Raw genomic sequence first — 18122 nt, forward strand, 5'->3', positions numbered from 1 at the left:
TAATAGGTAAGCTAAGGCGATAATGATGTAGACAGGTACCTTATTTAGTAGCGTGGTAGAGTGGTATTGGAAAGTTGTAGTGAGGTGGTAGTGGCAGACAGTAGTGCACACATACGTAGGGGCATTGGACCCCATTAAAGGAGGAGCAACTCACGGCACTACTAATAGTAGTACTTCAATTTTTGGTGTAGAAGATAAATCTAAGTTAGGTATCTGACAGATTTGATACCTGGGTAGATCTTGGGGATAACAGAATGGACGGTCCGGGGGGTTGAGAAGGGTTGCAACCAACTGGGCCATGAACTGGGCCATGTAATGGGTATGGCAGCGCAAGGCAGAAGAAGCAACAGGCAAGGCAGCGCAGAATGCAGAATGCGGATGCGAAAAAAGAAAAAAGGGAAATGGTTACCTGAATGAGGTAGGTACAGATGTACCTCCTTCTTTTATTAGGCGAAGTGGGCAAGCAACTTGACTGCCAAAGGCTCAAGTAGCGACTTCAGTTGGGCTGTTAGGTGTTATCAGTTACGGGTCCTAAATGTGCTCTACTCGTGCTTGTGCAACAAGGAGACAGGCCTGCTCCCTGCTCGTGTAAGTACCCCCGCGGTACATGTGCAGGCACTGAGTTATGCCGTTTGTCTTTCTTGTGTGTACTTACACTCATGAAGGTATGTATGCAGGAAGCCTGTGCAGGTAGTTATTGTACGTACCTCTCTGTACAACGATCTGCCCAGCCCAAAGGCCAAGGATTGAATCTGTCGAATGAACTGAACGAGCTTCTTTAAAGATTCCAATATCTCGGCGTGACTAAGCTTTCTGGTGTTTCCGAGATGCAGATAGAAAGATGGGTACTAGGTCATGGTAAGCTAAGATTCTCAATCGGTCCAGGACTCCAGGTAGATGGATGGATGTAATGGCAGTTTTCAAGTTCCTATTAGTAGGGAGGACAGGGGGATATGTGGAGAAATAAGAAGAAATAGAAAACAGTAAAGTTATAATAGGACGTAAGGCTATTATGCTTCCTTGCTTCCTTTTTCTTTCTTTCTGCTCTTCCCCCCCTTTTTTTTTCTTTTTCTTTTTTTTTTTTTTAATAACTTCCTTCCCTTTTTTTCGTTCCTTTTTTTGGAGGGGGCCGAACTGGCAGATGGGGAAGATGGGGCGATGGGTCCGTGATGGGGCTCCCGCTCCCGCCTTCTTGCAGTCACCTAAACTCTATCCTTTTTTAGCGGCCTCTTTCTAAGCAACACTGAATACATACCTAGGGTACTAGGTAAGGTACCTAGGTTAGGTAGGTATCCAATGTATTAACAACACCACCCATATCAAATGTATGCACTTACTACTTTCTTTCTTTTTGGTATTCTTCTTCCTCTTCTTCCCTTTCCCGTTCCTCCTATCTAGACAATTCTAACGTCTTGATGTCCTGGACGAACGAAGAGAAGCTATCGTTTGATCGTGGTTAATCCTGATAATCCTTGTGATGTAACTTTTGCACCAAATGGTATATATATATATAGGTATATATATATATAGGATAGGTACTTATAAAACACCTCCAAGATGTAATGTGATTCGTGCAAGTTGGGAGCGATAGATGTGCTTCTGCAGTGGGGCTGAAGATTCTTGAAGGCCTTGGAATCGTTTGTTGTTGGCAACGTTTGCTATTAAAGCCAAGACCAAATATTATCTTTCCAGGGTTCTAATGCTTGTTGTGATTTTCCACCTTGATTGCTTGTATATCCGAAGGTTGGAACCTGGATACTGTTAAACACAGAAGTCAATGAGTGACCTCCCGTTTCAACTATCACATCACACCACATCTGAATATAAAATAGCCAGCCTACCTATGTAATGGCAAACGCCTCCTGTAGCCTGCCAATGGCCTATCGATGTCTTTATACAGATAACCAGGAGGGTGATCGTTGGTGGCGTGGCGGTGTTAGTTTGTTGGCCTGCAAAACGATCCGATGATTGTGTTTCGTAACAAAAATATGTAGATATGTAAGGTTGACGTATATGAAAAAAGCAACCACCGGCTCTGTTGTTGCGCCGTCCAAGGTATATGCGTTTAGGGGCTGTGTAAAGATTTCTGTATATAGGTAGGTAGGTAGGTAGGTATATCTTAAATATTCTGTATTGACATCGCCCCGATTTGATACAACAGAAAATGGTCGCAGTGGGTGGAAAGGCAGAAAGTTACTAATAAGGAATGAATGGCTGTTTTATACGATCTTAGTTCGTTTTTATCGACATCTCCTGTCCTCGAGTCGCTCCCTTTCGTTCAAGGGCTTCAACTATTCAAAAGTAGGAAAGGAAATATTATATTCAACTTGAGAGGGAGCGTTCAAGGTGAAAAGACGATTGATGATACTAATAGTTTTATCTGTCTCCCTTAGTTGTTATGGCCAAGATGCACTATTGCCGCAACTACCAGCAAAGTATGTATAATAAAAGCTTGTAGTACAGGAGCGAGCGTGGATGTACGGGGCAGATCACTTATGTGGCTCCCTACATGTCTTGGAGACAACCACTTGCTTATCGCACATCCAATTGGACGAACTTGACGAGCCCGAGAATCTGGAAAAACGGCATATCCTCTTTAAAGATACCCGGTACGTGGAAGGACCGGCAGGGTCTGCAATTCTCGGAACTCGCTGGAGATAGGTATGTAGTCAATATGAATGGATAATGGCTGTCTTGATGTAAATTAGAATCGTTTAGGTTAGTAATGATTGCCTATGTATGTACCCAATAGTTCTCCCTCACCCAGCAGTGGCAGCTATAGGTCTTGTATAGGCTGTATGAGAAGCATGGCAATATGTACTAACTGAACGGTAGGTAACAGGTAGGTAACATTCAATGTAGTAGACACGCTTGTGGCATGTTTGGGAAGTTGGATAATACAAGTATGCACCCAAGGAACACCGAATGCAGGTCCCGCACGAGCCCCCGAACACCTAAGCCTTAGGAATGTCGTAATCTTCACCATCTAGCAAAGGAACGAGGGTATCTATCCTGGGGAATGTGGACCAATGTCAATCTCCGTAATGGAACGACATGTCGCGGTCTTACCCATCACATATTTCGCCTACCACTGTGTTGCCCGTTGGTTTCGGTATGTCGAACTGTTGTCAACTTCACTGACACGCTCTAGAGGTCACACTGCAGATAAATTCGCCTCGATGGCCAAAATTGTTGGCCGGATACCCTCCAAAGGTCGGGCGTTCTACTATCGATGGAAAGAGTCTGATGGCTTTGCTTTACCTTCCTCCCGGTGTGACCCCAGTCCCACACGGTGTAGTTCCAGGTCATCCCTCTAACCCTCCATCTCACCGAGATGGATGATGCTCGTGTCCCTTCAAGCAGGGAAAACTTTTGCAGCACGTTGGATGAATCAATGCTGAAAAGAGCACATATATCCCTGAAACATCTGCCAAATTCACCAAAAAACGATACAGCATGGACTCTCGTCTATAGCCACCTCGCTTTATGCGCCTACAAACACTCGACCTGGTAAAAGAGTATGAGCGACATCTGGGCGACACGGCAAGGCCTGTATTAGTACTTCCATCAAGATACCTACCTGCACCTCTTGTTGATTCGTACAACATGTAGCTTGCGGCTTCCCGGTCGAAGATCCGAGCTGTTACTGAATACCTGGCACTGCATGTAGACATATACTATCAGATACATATGTAGTATAGAGATTTGGTAGGTGCTGGTACTATGAATACTTACAATACTTATGTATGTATATAGTACATATGCATCGTGTTTGTCAATTTCATTCTCGTGCGTCCAACCCGCGCCTAAGAATGAGACATACACTACAAACACCAACCGCGGACCATCCTCTGCGGATAGTTGCAGGAGTTGCAGTCTCTGGAGCCATAGAGGAAGCGTCTTCAGCCGATTTCTGTGAGACAACTGACGTGGGGTAGCCCATAGTACATGCACGAGACTGCTTCCCGGACCGGGAAGGAAGTCGATGGAGCAGCAAACCTAGCGGTCGGGCGAGGGAGCACCTCAAGAGGTACAGCAAACTCCGTGATAATAGGTTCAAGGAGATCAAAGAGGCCCAGGAGAAGATGGACCTAAGCAGTGTGTACCTCTCTCTATAGCAAGTCCTGCTATAGCCAGGGTAGTAATTAAAAGGTGTTATCGGTACACCATTCGGCGCGACGATCCTGCAATGTCTCAGTTGCCACCAAGCACCGACGCCGTTGCGGGGGATACTGAGTGTGTTCCAGATCATGTATATGCCTACTTACATACATATGGACCGGTTGAGACTATTTGCGTATTAGTAGTAGGTAACTTCATATTCGCCAATAAATCTTCGTTATACCGGTAGGTAGCAGAGAGTTCACAGAAGTGTTATCGTTTGGGAATGCGAATGCTTGTAAGCTATCGATATATAGAAATGAGGAAATAATATAGAAATATAAAAAAAGGTACGTACGGCGTAATAATGATAAAACTTCAGTTTCATCCATCTCATCTGTAGGAGTTATGACCTGCACTTTTTTATGAAATGTCCACGGGTACATTACATGTAGGTGTGAAAATTCAAAATAGAACATTGAAGCTTGGACCATTTAATATAACCCTAGTGCATAGTACGTACATAATTGTACATATGTACCTAGATCCGTCATCCATGGATGTTTCTAAATTCAAAGAAGCTTCCAAGCTCCAGCGCTAAGAATAGAACAGAGTTGCTACCTACATACCTACATAGTAGGGACCTAGGGTATGTAATTTCTTGTGATCTGTCCACCAAAAACACGTTATCGGCCGTCAGCACATGGAATTATTAGAGATGATGCTGACACCGTGCTGTAGCAGAACCATTTCGAGATGTTCACTGTATGAACTCTGGAAGAGCATTGATCACAATGTGTCTTGTTAAATATCTTGTGGATGCTTTGCATTGAATTTTGAAGTGAATCGAGTCCAGGGCTGCATGGTATCTACTAGGTTTAGGGTCTTTAAAAAAAGAGCTTAAAGATTTCCCCTTACTATGGTAAGATGTCTGTTCCGACTTTGTTCCACAGAATATTTGCACATGAAGCCAAAAGATTCAAAAGTTGCATACCATCAATCGAATATGATTGGTCGATTTCCCAAAAACAAGTTTAATCTGGTAAAATCCATTCATTATCCCCTGTTGAAACCCCCTGCTGAGCGATTATTCCCGCCCCATTTTAGGAAGTTAGCACCATTGCGTCTCGACCGTTTCTGTGCAGAGGTGTCCGCTTTTAGCTGTGCACTCCGGAGATTCATTGGATGATCTTGAAATGAAGCAGCGTTTAGTTGGAGCCTGCTAGCTATTGTGTCCAGTTAAAATGCTGTGCCTGTCCAAAGTCCCTGTCAGCTCCACTACGCGTGAGCGACAGCTACCAGACCCTTGCTAATAAGATTCCTTGTCAGCCAATCACTTTGGCTTGTTCCTAATGATGAGCTCCACCGTCACTTGATCTCTCTTATCCTCTTCAACTCAAGACTTCCCCCCCTTCTTTTCTCTCTCTCCACGATCTTCATCGTCGTTGCTGTCGTTGTAGTTGTTGCTGCTTTGTCGGTTCAGAGAGTCCATTCATTCGGCTTTCTAGCCACAAACCTCCTCTTCGCTCATTTGTTGGATTCAACTTCACTCTTTTTAGTTGCTTCCGTCCTATCTTTTCTTCCTTGAGTTCTCCAGAAACCAGAGACTCTCACTCCCTTACGTAGGTTCATCAGGTTCATCAGGTTCATCGATGTCTCGAAGCTATTTAGATATTTAGATATGGGTAGGATGGTGATGCCATACTGCTATCTAGATTTTATATTTTCGCACGCTATTGACGCAAATATCTAACAATTGTTTCAATCTAGTCGAGCCATTCATTGATATTCTTCTCTACTGAGCCGACGAATCCCTTGACTCCCCCACAACATCTATCAACGACTATCTCTATACTTTCAGATCAGCATCTTTCGTCAATATGTCTTCTTTCAGCAATATTATTGCCAGGGGCAACACCATCCTCTACGGAAGGGACACGACATTAGGGGTTGAAGAGTCGGATACCGCCGTCGACCTCATGATCGCTTTTCTTGGCGTCTCGTTTTTCGCTCTCGTCATGGTTGCTCTGTTGCTTGTGCTTCGAAGGGCAAAGCGCGAACGCCAAATGCAGAACGAGACTCTACCGCATTATAACGATATCAAGCACGACGGTAACCACACCCGTCACCTTACCATTCAAACCGCAGACGGCCGATCCAGTATTTTAGTGCTAAATGGGCGCCCGATGTTGGCTGATCCCAACTCGCCACCTCACTCCCCCAACAACGTCCCCGAGATTCATATTACCTTTCCCGACGAACAGGACGAGAACGGCCGCAGCAAGAAGGGGAGCGTTGTTGTCGTACGCGTTGGCGAGACCTCTGTCGGTCTAGAGCCTGTGAAGGACGAACAGCTCCCCGCATATGAAAAGGAGAGCAGCACCGGCTTCTATTCCATCGACATGGATCAAATCGGTGGACTGAAGGAGAAGGATCGATCCCAGTTTTCCTAAGCTGCTCGTGGCATGATCTTCCCGCTAGATCCTTGCGAAGATCAAAAACACCACTCAACCACTACTAGCCCTTTTATTAGCACGTGTTGGAGGAGTTGGACGATATACATAAACATGCATGAATAATGGTGTACCTATACAAGGCGAATGTTTTTCTACGTCATACTCCCATTCGCCTCGGGGACGAGGCGCGGAAGTTTCAAGGACGGGCCGCAATGGAGAGAAGGCTTGGATGGTCGTTTCGTGACTATTTGAAGCTCAGGGTACACATAGGTTCTGTATATAACGATACCCCTTGTTTTTTTGCTCACCCGTTCTTGAGGCCAATGGGCGATCAGCCTTTTTCCCACGAAGGGACAAAAATCGAGGTCCCGGTCGCGGTATATATTCTCACAGTGTATAGCTAAAATTAATTCATTGTACAGGCCGACAATACCTATCTTCAATTACTACTCTAGGCTTTTTATTTCATACTGCTCACGTGACTGGGTTATTGCATGAATCTTGCGTCCAAAGACAGGACATTGAGAATGAAGAACTAGACATATGGAAAGCTAACCTGCTCCTCGGGATTGCTCTGTTTCGTCGCTTCTCAGGCCAGATTTGTGGCAGGTATCCGGTCAAACAAGAACAGCATATGTCAAGGCGGATCGAAAATGGGAAGAAGTCAGTAGCTACCGATTCGGAACCTACCGAGTTCACCCACCTCGTCACATTCCTTGGAGTTGTTGAACCCGTCTGTCGAGAGTGGGGAGAGGGGTATTGAGACAAGCGGCCGTTGTTCAGTTCAGTTCAGTTCAAGTTCAAACTTGTCAGACGTACAGACATGTCAGTCAGCGACATCAGGTCTCACATTACACACCCTACCTGCCTATGTAGGTACATAAACGCGCGTGAGACACATGGTGGTTTATATACATGTTTATTCGTCCCTAGTCTCGAAGATACATAAAGGCGGCGGTCGTGGACATTGGCAGATACATTGGCGGCTAGGTATAAGGTCCTTGTGTAGGTAGGTATGTATACATCATCCCGCATGGGCCGTGCCGTGTCACGCGGGTCATCGAGGGATTGTGGCTTGCGAGGGCGAGCGCCCTACATATGTACATACAGACATAAGTACCCGGTACATGCCTACCCAATCGCCCGCGTTCTGAGTCATCGAGCCGGCAGGAGACCTACTTTGCAATCGTATGAGGCGACCTCTTATGTGTGCGTATTTCTGTCCTGTTGGCATATGTGCATACAGACGTCTGCAGGCAAGCTTGTTAAGAGGGTCAATATTCAGTCCGGGATCTCCAGCAAACCCCGAACGTAAATCGTTGTTTCTGGAATTAAGATTGGTTATGGCCGCTTGTGCAGTAGATATCTCTCTCCGTGGACCGCCTCTTCAAGTTTAGGAGGAGGGGAGGAAGGGCGGCGCCTTAAGAGGCTAGGGATTATATTAGAGAAAATTCCGCGGACGGGTATCTATAGATATATAGGTTAGGTGCGGTGATGAGAGACAATACCTCCTAGGTAGCCACAGCCTGGTGCTTTCAACAAGGCTGATGCTTCCTTTCAGCTCACGCCGGGGACTGCGCGATGCCCCCTATAATAATTCCCTGTAATGATAGTAAAGTCCAAACACCCCCAAACATTCAGCATCTTATGTAGACATCAGTTCCTCTCTGGGAGCTTACTTATTCCTACCTATTGTAGCCCTGCCTCGCAGTGAACCTATGGCTATTGGAGATGAACAGGCCCAGTTGTCAAAGCCAACGCCAAGAGATAGGAGACCCCGCCCCAACGCTCAAGGCGAACAGACCCTCGAAACCTTCACGCTGTTAACGAAATAAAGTCCTAAAAGCGGTCCATGGCTTTCGTCTTGAATCATCCTGGACGGACTTTTGTGAGTGGGGGGGGGGGGTTTGGCTGAAGATGCTTTAGTCGGAAAAGGGTTTGGATTTAAGGTCCAGAGTATGGACGGAGCCAGGTGTGCGGCAGATCAGGATCAGACGGTGTGGGGTTCCCGCACTTAGCTTCCGGGTTTAATGGTTATGAGCGGCGCTCTTAGTATTGAAGGACAGGACAACAATGCCTGATATACTATGTTGGTGTGTCGGTATAGAGTACTAGGTAGAGTTACCCTACGTGCCCAAAACAGTAATACATAACGAGCATGACAAGAATTGACGAGGTTTTAGTGCTGAGGTTTCATAGAGAGCACTCACGTGTGAAATATTTGACATCTGCCGAAATGCGCTTATCTCTAGAGCGCTGTGCAGTATGATCCAAGCCGCTCGCTATGGGGTTGAAGGCCAGCTACAGTCATCTGGCCTATCAAAACTATGATATTGTAGCACTGCTGAATCATCACCTGGCCTTGCTCAAATCGGATTGAGCCCAAGTGGTCGACATCTGGATTCCTAAACCCCGCTGTAGATATTACAAATACCACGATCCATACATTCGATGTGACGAGAGTTGACAATTAGAGCATCCCGGGCACCGCATCGGGGATTCTCACGATTTCGGGGATCTGTTTCCCGGTCCGCTTATATCCGCTTAAAGCCAGCTGGGCATCATCAATAAACAGTTGAATCTCTGAATTAATCTTGTCAGGACTGCCTCGAATCAGGCCATACGTAGAAAAGGCGTCACATATCATGTTAGTTTTCAGGGTTAACCTCCTTGTGTCGCAGTTAAGGTTGGGATAAGTCCATATATTTTCGGCGATATGACGTTGTTGAGCTAGGCCCAACTGATACCCCTATCCACTCCCACTGGGAAGGGGTGGTTCTGTTACGATGAATGTCGATGATACCTACCCAGGGTATACTGCCTTGTTGGTATGTACACGGATGGGGGTAAGGATGTCGTTATGTCCGTCTCTGACTATAAAACTTGATCGGGCTCTCCTGCATTGGTAGTTGTTAGACAGGCACCAGTTTTTTAAGCTACGACCTACAACTTACACGATCAATAGCATCAACAAATCCATCAACAAATCCATCACCATGTCTTACGGCTCGGCGTACTTCCAAGCTGTCACTCACCTTACTGAGACTATATACCACGATACATACGAGTTTATATCCCCAAAGAAACTAAATCTCCGCGGAACATCGGTTTTTATCACTGGAGCGTCCAAGGGAATCGGGAGGGAGACAGCCCTTAGTTTCGCTGTAGCCGGGTGTGCTAAGATAGGCCTCGGAGCTCGGTCTGACCTATCAAAATTGGAGGCCGAGGTTAAAGAAGCTGCAAAGAAGGCCGGTCACAAGGAAGAGCCCAAGGTTGTCAAGGTCAAGCTCGATGTGGCTTCGCAGGAATCCGTGAAAGCTGCAGCCGAGACGGTTTCAAAGGAGTTTGGAGGAAAGCTGGACGTTTTAATCAACAATGCTGGGCACCTAGAGCGATGGGTTCCTCTCGGCGACGCAGAGCCAGATGCGTGGTGGAAGACATACGAGGTCAACGTCAAGGGTGTTTTCCTATGCAGCAAGTATTTCATGCCGCTAGTTCTTGCGGGTGAAGTCAAGACCAACATCATCGTCTCGAGTATTGGAGCGATTGATACCCAATTCGGAGCTTCCTCGTACCAGAGCACCAAGTTTGCAGTATGTCGGATGGCGGAATTCATCGCAGTCGAATACCACGACAAGGGTCTGGTCTGCTTTGCTGTCCATCCCGGGGGCCTCAAGACCGAGTTGGCAGTCGGTATGCCCCCAGAGTTGCACCATTACCTGGTTGACGAGCTGCCGCTCCCGGGACATTGCATCACATGGCTAGGAAGCGCGAACCGTCCATGGTTAAACGGGAGATTTGTCAGTGTTAATTGGGATATGAAGGAGCTCGAGGCTAAGAAAGATGAGATTGTTGAAGGTGATTTGTTGAAGTTTAGATTGATCACGGCAGTTTAGTTGTTTGTATGTCTAGGGAAGTTGTATGTCCAGGGAAGATGTGTAGGTAGTAACATGAAGATGCATAGGTACATATATGTGAACACATGTGCACACTCTTTAACAAGATTAAACATTGAATCGCTTTAACGAAGTGGATATTGGAGATTAACGGGGGCATTACACATGGTCAATGTTTTAAGGTTTCGATCGTCATACCAGAACTAAGACTAGCATTACGCTAGTACATGTAGGTAGTAGTAAGTACCTGCGTAACTACTAACTAACTACACGTAACTATCATTCAAATGTACCTACTACCTCAGATTCTCAAGGTTCCCACTCCAATTAACTAACTAAATTCAATTTCAAGTTCTTTCTTTTTTAACGACACCAAAACTCCAATAGCTTCACAGCTTCACAGCTTCACAACTTCACAACTTCAATCAAGCTAGTTGTGTTTTCTATAGCATCAATGTTGCCTTCTTAATCACTCTCTTACAATCCTTTTCTATTTCTAATGCTTATTTCTTGTTCATTTCTACTTCCGGCGAAATTTATACATGTCAATGGCTTAGATAGATCCCTAGGTTACCTATGCGATCCGTTCATCACCAAACATGCCCTCTCGTAATGCTCGACCGAAACCCTCCCAACCCAATTATAAGGCCATTGTAGCTGAATGGGCCCGTGCCAAGAGACAAAAAGATCTCCACGCTACTGCTAGCAGCATCAATGCCTCTACAGCCGACGATACGAAGCATACTGCCCTCGAAACTCGCCGAAAATCTGCATTTGAGAGCCGCTGCATTTGGACCTTGGGCTTCTGGGTCTGGTTGTTGTCAATACACATTGTCGGAATATTACTCTTCACCAGTGGCTTCCTCTTGACTCGACTAGTTTTGGACGAACGATCAGAATGTGGCAGACCACCCATCGAGCCGTTATTGGACTGGGAGGGAAGAGGAACAGTTGAAGGTGGTTGCTGGCATCCCAAAACCTTTGACAAGGCCGTTATTGTTCTAGTAGATGCTCTGCGGTATGACTTCACTGTCCCCGTAGACGACGGGGATCATGCCGAGGTGTACCACAATGCGCTCCCTTTTCTTTATGAATCTTCGGTCCAATCTCCAGAGAATGCGTTCTTGCGACCTTTTATTGCAGACCCTCCAACTACCACCCTCCAAAGACTGAAAGGCCTTACTACTGGAACATTGCCTACATTTGTCGATATGGGGTCCAATTTTGCTGGAACCGCTATCGAAGAGGACAATCTCTTGATGCAATGGAAAGGTCTGGGGAAGAGGATTGTTCATTTGGGCGACGACACCTGGACCGCTTTGTTTCCAGGCTACTTCCAGCCAAATATCAGCAGGGCATACGACAGTCTCAATGTCTGGGACCTACATACCGTAGACAATGGGGTTATAGATCATATATTTCCGTTACTAGAGCCGGAGAAAACGCAGGAATGGGATATCCTAATAGGACACCTTCTTGGGGTCGATCATGCTGGTCATCGATATGGACCCAACCACGCCGCCATGACCACTAAACTGCAGCAGATGGATGGTTTTATTCGGAACCTGGCAAACGAAATCGACGACAACACACTATTGGTTGTCATGGGCGATCATGGAATGGATAGCAAGGGGGACCATGGTGGTGAGAGCGATGACGAAGTTGAGGCTGCACTGTGGATGTATTCCAAACAGCCAGTCTTTGGCCGTACTCAACCAGAGTTTTCAACGCCGCCAGCAACCGCTAAAATTCGGCCGGTGAATCAGATCGACTTGGTTCCCACTTTGGCTCTACTCCTAGGTATCCCTATACCGTATAACAATCTCGGCCGCCCAATTGAGGAAACCTTTATTGGTCCGAAGAGTGATGCCTGGGACCATTTGGTTGCTGCCTCCGGCGTAACGTCTGCGGGGATTAGGAGATATCAAGCATCCTATTTCCAGGCTCGGGGTATCGAGCAAACTACGAAGCCTGGGTCGCCGGCTTCACTGTGGAACAACGTTGAAGCTCTTCTTCAGCCCAACACGGAAGTTATGCCGTGGGAAGCACTATACCCAGCCTATACTGCATACCAGGAGGAAACGCTGAGAATCTGCAAGGACCTCTGGGCCAGATTTGATGTGCCGAAGATGGTACTAGGAATTATCGTAATGGCCTCAGGTGTCATTATATTATTATTCTACGTATCTAGAGACGAGGACGAGGACTTTGCGGTTCTTGACGATGCTGAGCTCGACTTCGCCGAGAAGAGTTTAGAACTACAGAGTTCTGCAGCGGAGCCAGACGTTTCTTACAAAGGTTTGAGCAGATCTTTGACTACGGCAGGATTCATAAGCAGTATCTTGATAGGAGTCCTGAGTTTTGCGGCTGTCTTCATAACAGGATCCGATGAGTGGCTATTAGCCACTGCCGCAACGAGTCTTGGAAGCATGATTGCCGTAGCCGGTACTCTGTTCCGGGTCCGAGGAGCACATATACTCAATCTTCTTCCGAACACCTTTTGGGGCTGGTTGTCTGTCGTATTTGCATTGAGCCAATCTATTGGATTCGCTTCTAATTCGTACACTATTTGGGAAGATTCGATTTCGCTATTCTTCCTGTCGACTTTTGGTATTGCAAGTGCGGTGGCTGCCCTTCAAAGGCCTTCCATTGGCGACCGGACTCTAGGTGTTTATCATTCCATCCTATTCGTTATTCTTGGTCGAGTCGGTTCATTTTCAAAGCTTTGCAGAGACGAGCAGATGCCTTACTGTACATCAACATACTATGCCTCGGCCAACTCCTCAACCTCAGCCCCTTGGCAACTAGTCATACCATTTGCTATATTCCTCATTCTTCCCTCTATAATAAAATCTTATATGGGGACTTCGCGATCGTATGAGGGCCTAGCGCCGATGTGGATCGGTTACGTATTCCGCACCGTCCTCTTCCTTGCTGCGGTATATTGGACTCTGGATACGGCGGACAACTCAAACTGGCTCACGTCACTTCTCGAGGAGAAGATGTTGAAGTCTATTCACGTCTCCATCGCGCAATTGGTACTGGCGTTGGCAGTGGTAGCTGGCACCACGGCTTTCATCTGGGCGCCGCCTTGCGTCTCTATCCTCACCACGTCAGCCAACAACCGCACAGCACAGATCACCGTTCTTGGTTATGGCAATGCGAATGGCGCCCGCTACCTCCTTCTACCGATCAACATCGCAGGCGCTTGCATTCTTTTGTCGAAGCCGATGGGCGGCGGCGCCATTGCCCTCATGCTATGGCAAATTCTCTCACTCGCTGAGCTCATTGACCTAAACGACATGGCCACTGAGACCATCGGACCCGCAACCCTCGCCTTGCTAGGGAACTTTTACTTCTTCAAGACGGGCCATCAGGCCGTTCTATCCTCCGTCCAGTGGGATAGCGCTTTCATCCCGCTCCTCACTATCCGCTATCCCTGGAGCCCGCTCGTAGTGGCGCTTAACACATTCGCGGGCCAGATCCTGGCGTGCGCCGCCGTGCCTTTACTCGTACTTTGGAAAACATCCCCGAAACGGAAGGGCGTGCTGGAGACCACGAGCCGTGCCCTCGGCATATTCGTAACGTATTATGCCGTGGAAAGCCTGGCCACAATGGCTTGGGCCGGGTACCTGAGACGACACCTCATGCTATACCGCGTGTTCTGCCCCAGATTCATGATGGCGGCGGCTGTGCTTTTGGTTGTTGACCTGGTAGGCATTGTGGTGGCGCTTTTGGGCGTCAGGACGAATGTCCTTGCGATCAGCGAGGTTTTTGGGTTTGCAGATTAGGTAGTTAGGGGCTAAAAGAAGTAGGGTGGTGAGAATTATACGATGTAAGGGGTGGTGGGCATCTTTGCATGGCGTAACGAAAGGGGAGTGAGGGTGGGTAGGCAGGTATTGAAGGATGAATCAAGGGACAAGGGGCGGATTAGTAGATCGCTTCTTCTGCTTGTTTTTCATCATCTTGTACATATGTGCGACTGTACAAAAGATATTTTTATTTTTTTTGTAAAAAACCTGGAAGACAAGGAAAGAAAGAGACGTGTTAGATGAATAAGCAAGAAGAAACATTACATAGTACTAAACCACGGGTACCTATATTCCGAGTCAAATAAGTGAAGGGTAACTTGATGTCGACGTGATTATTACTACCTATGTAGTACACGTAGTCGGATCTTCAGCATGGAATAGGGGTTCAGGAAATATTGAAACTTCGTCATACGCTGTAATTCAAATCATGTATTCGTATGTAGGTGGACGTCCGGGGCTGCATGTGTATCATGTAGCTAGGTACAGTAGGTACCTTACCTAGTAGGTAGGTATGCCAGCTCCCCATCTTCCCGCACCGCACCCCAATCGCCGTCGCGGAAGGTGGAAGAGTGGGTGGGTGAGAACGTGCTTTCTTGCAGATCGCTGATGTACCTAACCTAGTAGGTAGGTAGATAGGTAGGTAGATAGGTACATGTAGGTAGATAGGTAGGTAGGTATGTAATGTCCATGGCGTAGGATGTATGCAATATGTAATGAAGCATGGCTATACACATAATCTATCGACGTACTATACATATAACCATCGACAAGCGCCATATTATTTTATCTATATGTTACTAACCTAATCATCTGTATAGTTACATACTTAGATACATAGCACCTATTTCAAGCCTTTTACTTGTGTAAATTACATCAATGTATGTATGTATGTATGTATGTATGCAAGAAAAGCCACAAGATGTTCATATGTAGGTATGTATGTATGTCTGTATGTAAGTAAGCACATACTTGCCTGCCTACAGACATACATTACAATGGAGTTTTTCTAATTTCGTAGAAAAGCGTGGCGTGATGCAAGCACCCAGCCCTTCCGCCCCCAAACTGTCTCACATACATACCTACACATGTGCATAAAACTAACTTCGCCCCCAGATTAACGACGACGGGCCGCCGCCACTAATAATCGGCCGCCCCCCTCCATAAATCTAAGCCCTTGTGATCGGAAAGGGGGCTTTTCCCCATGGGTTCGTGCCTACCTAGGTAGGTAGGCATGTGGCTTTTATTATCTAAGCGGTCCCCGTTGCTTTGTGTCCACGACAGTTGGAAGGAAGGAAGATTAGTCGAATGATGCGGTAAAGTGACGGCAAAAAAGAAGAATAAAATATTATATACACCTAGGCACCCAGTATGTAGGTAGGTAGGTATATAGGAGAATGTCAAGTGGGTATCACAATTGCGCCGCTGTGTTGTATCGCCGGTTCGTAAACAAAAATTATCCCCCATCCCCAACCCCAACCCCGTCTCCGTCCCCCATCCTGATCCTGTGTCCAAAGCCCCATATCCAAAATTGAGGTTTGTTGTCCGCCCTATCCTTTTCCCGAAGACGCCGTTGAAATCCTATGCCTCAAGTGCCCAAGTACCAAGGTTTGTGGTATGTAACTGATCGCTGGTTGGTGCAATACCTACTAGGTATATACCTACTAGGTAGTACATATGCAGACTGTAGGTTATATAATCCATCGGGAGATAGTTGCAAATAGCAACGATAGCATGAGCAATGATGGTGCCTGTGCCATCGAAATCGCGGCACTTTCGGGAAGCGCGTCAGGAAGCGATGCGCTGACAAAATCGGGACCACAGTCTGAATTGATGTGGTTGGCTGCGTCAACGTACGTGTTGGCAATACATTTCCTCCGGTCAGCCGCTGCTGCCTGGTATATCTTCATAGTCTCGCTAGTGCAATAGTCGCATGCGGGCAAGGCCTTGCTGGGTATGGTAGAGTTGAGGGGAAGATTGTAGATGTAGACGTTGTCATAAGTTGTCTGGTTTGTGACAGCATTGACAAAACAGTAATTCGAAGTATTCGGATCTGTCAGACACGTGGCGCTGTAGATTTCCTCGTACGCCTTCATTCCCTTATAAGCTTGAACAACGACTGGATTATTCTTCGCATAATCCTGCCCACAGTTATCGTCAGATATGAGTTGGTCGGCGAGATCATTGAGATAACTGGTGCAGGAACCCTTGTCGGCCTTGCAGGATGCTTCCAGGACTTGTGTTATTTTGACCAGGGATTTCATAGCCTGGAAGAAAGAGTTGGAATTCTATTTCATCTGTTAATGGTAGTCCTATGGGTTAAAACGGAAGAGTAGGGCTTGATGGACTTGGTTAGACTAGCCTTTAAAAGGAGAGAAAGAGGATAGCACTCTTGAAAGGTGGAATTTTGCAAGAAGCTGTTGATGAAATTCAGACAAGTTCCTCCTCCATCCTCACCAGAGAAGTTTGCGGCAAGCGCGCCATCGAAGGGAGTGGGAAGGGGACCAGTAGCCGCGATAGATGCGGTAGCCGCGGCGGTGGTCACGGCGGTAGCAGTTGAGACATCAATCTCAAAAGTCTGCGTGTCTGGTAACCTGCGAACGAGCTGGCGATGCTCGGCTTCGGACATGATCTGCCACTGACCATTGACGAGTACCGGAATCCGCGTATCAATCAGTAGGGTGGTCTCAGTCGATCGCGGGGTGTCGTCCAGTGAAATAGCAGTAGTTAGGGAAGCCCAGCATGAAATGATCAGGATGATCATTGCCCTATATATCCAAGGTTTGTGGTAAGGTGAAACGGCAGGGTACTTGTGCTGAAAGTACTGAGGGCATGGAGTACCACACGCGCGGCGTAACCAGCGATGGGGCCCGAAGGAACACATTATATCGCCGAAGCAGGTAACCGATCAGCAAAATCTTCATACATCACTTCGTCGTACTAGCCTCTATTCGTAGGAAGCCGGTGTACACTACGATATGTAGTGTAGTATATAACCCTTGGGACTCTTGGAACTTCTGGAACTCTTGAGATTGTTGTTTCGAAACCTCCAACGTTGTAAATGCTTGTTGTTAATGTTGTATGTGTGTTGGTTGAGTGTAGGAGGAAAAGAACTGTAGTCGTTTCCGTCTTACACACGTATTTTATTCCAACAAATCCAGACCCGATCCCGGTATTTGGCTTGGTGGGCTTGAGAGATATAGGCACAGATCCGTTGTGGAGAGGGGGGTTAGTTAATATGATAAATGGACGGTTAAATGATTTATATAAAACATGAATGGTGTGATGTTTGGTAAGTATAGGTATTGTACCTATTATACGTACTATATACTAAGAATTAGGATTAAGAATAAGACGATGAGGTATATGATGTATATGAGGGATGTGGCATTGAAGTCGGTATGGAAATGGGAGAGACTTCAAGGACGACAAGGACGACTAGGGGAAATGAGCGGGAAGGCTGCTTTCATAGTAAAGTGGTATGAGCGTTTCCTGAGCGAACCCATTTCTGGAATACCCGTCCGGTTGGCTCGTCCGAGAAGTAATCCAGTAATGCTACTATTAGTACTAGGTATGTAACTCTACTGCTTTAAGGAGGGTATGTGTGTAAGTGTTAGTAGCCTGCCGTTATCACAAGTGCTTAGGTTATACATGGTAAGGTCTGCCTGTCTGCCTGTCTGCCTGTCTGCCTGTCTGCCTGCCTGTCTGAACTAGGCTCCTCAGTGCTGTCAAAAAGTAAGTACCTACAGTCGCTGGACATCATTGGGTATATAGGAACGTGAGGATGAAATTAATGATTGACTCCAAGATCTTATTTGCAGTGTTATGATGCGAGGTGATGTGACGCGATGCGATGCGAT

The 18122-nt window shown here is 46.7% G+C and overlaps 5 protein-coding genes across 5 annotated transcripts; 4 read left to right on the plus strand and 1 right to left on the minus strand.

The window, feature by feature from the left end:
* Positions 1-989: 989 nt before the first annotated feature.
* GGS25DRAFT_476094 (uncharacterized protein) lies at positions 990-1422 on the plus strand. Its single transcript, XM_049259766.1, has 2 exons — positions 990-1209; positions 1338-1422. The coding sequence occupies exons 1-2, from the start codon at positions 1013-1015 to the stop codon at positions 1396-1398; spliced, it is 258 nt and encodes an 85-aa protein (XP_049120166.1). The 5' UTR covers positions 990-1012; the 3' UTR covers positions 1399-1422.
* A 3890-nt stretch (positions 1423-5312) lies between these two features.
* Positions 5313-7011, plus strand: GGS25DRAFT_476103 (uncharacterized protein). The gene is made up of 2 exons (XM_049259767.1): positions 5313-5786; positions 5872-7011. Exon 2 carries the CDS (start codon positions 5982-5984, stop codon positions 6552-6554), a length of 573 nt encoding a protein of 190 aa, XP_049120167.1. The 5' UTR covers positions 5313-5786; positions 5872-5981; the 3' UTR covers positions 6555-7011.
* Positions 7012-9510: 2499 nt separating this feature from the next.
* GGS25DRAFT_476108 (NAD(P)-binding protein) lies at positions 9511-10577 on the plus strand. Its single transcript, XM_049259768.1, has 2 exons — positions 9511-9913; positions 10001-10577. Exons 1-2 carry the CDS (start codon positions 9554-9556, stop codon positions 10451-10453), a joined length of 813 nt encoding a protein of 270 aa, XP_049120168.1. The 5' UTR covers positions 9511-9553; the 3' UTR covers positions 10454-10577.
* A 197-nt stretch (positions 10578-10774) lies between these two features.
* On the plus strand, positions 10775-14647 carry GGS25DRAFT_476109 (uncharacterized protein). Its single transcript, XM_049259769.1, has one exon. The coding sequence runs from the start codon at positions 11053-11055 to the stop codon at positions 14242-14244; it is 3192 nt and encodes a 1063-aa protein (XP_049120169.1). The 5' UTR covers positions 10775-11052; the 3' UTR covers positions 14245-14647.
* Positions 14648-15736: 1089 nt separating this feature from the next.
* On the minus strand, positions 15737-17340 carry GGS25DRAFT_126108 (uncharacterized protein). The gene is made up of 2 exons (XM_049256184.1): positions 16625-17340; positions 15737-16550 (listed from the first exon to the last, which is right to left on the minus strand). The coding sequence occupies exons 1-2, from the start codon at positions 17144-17146 to the stop codon at positions 15954-15956; spliced, it is 1119 nt and encodes a 372-aa protein (XP_049120170.1). The 5' UTR covers positions 17147-17340; the 3' UTR covers positions 15737-15953.
* Between the last annotated feature and the right edge of the window lie 782 nt (positions 17341-18122).

This window comes from Hypoxylon fragiforme (genome assembly GCF_022984875.1).
Source record: "Hypoxylon fragiforme strain CBS 206.31 chromosome Unknown GGS25scaffold_2, whole genome shotgun sequence".
NCBI classification, from domain to species: domain Eukaryota; kingdom Fungi; phylum Ascomycota; class Sordariomycetes; order Xylariales; family Hypoxylaceae; genus Hypoxylon; species Hypoxylon fragiforme.

Bases quoted from the DNA above. Each gene is read 5' to 3' on its own strand.
- GGS25DRAFT_126108 (XM_049256184.1), bottom strand. From the start codon at position 17,146: ATGTGTTCCTTCGGGCCCCATCGCTGGTTACGCCGCGCGTGTGGTACT. The intron at 16,551-16,624 runs GCTAGTCTAACC...CAGATGAAATAG, and splicing joins CTCTTTCTCTCCTTTTAAAG to AATTCCAACTCTTTCTTCCA.
- GGS25DRAFT_476109 (XM_049259769.1), top strand. From the start codon at position 11,053: ATGCCCTCTCGTAATGCTCGACCGAAACCCTCCCAACCCAATTATAAG.
- GGS25DRAFT_476094 (XM_049259766.1), top strand. From the start codon at position 1,013: ATGCTTCCTTGCTTCCTTTTTCTTTCTTTCTGCTCTTCCCCCCCTTTT. The intron at 1,210-1,337 runs CTATCCTTTTTT...GTATGCACTTAC, and splicing joins TTCTTGCAGTCACCTAAACT to TACTTTCTTTCTTTTTGGTA.
- GGS25DRAFT_476108 (XM_049259768.1), top strand. From the start codon at position 9,554: ATGTCTTACGGCTCGGCGTACTTCCAAGCTGTCACTCACCTTACTGAG. The intron at 9,914-10,000 runs CTGGACGTTTTA...TGGAAGACATAC, and splicing joins CAAAGGAGTTTGGAGGAAAG to GAGGTCAACGTCAAGGGTGT.
- GGS25DRAFT_476103 (XM_049259767.1), top strand. From the start codon at position 5,982: ATGTCTTCTTTCAGCAATATTATTGCCAGGGGCAACACCATCCTCTAC.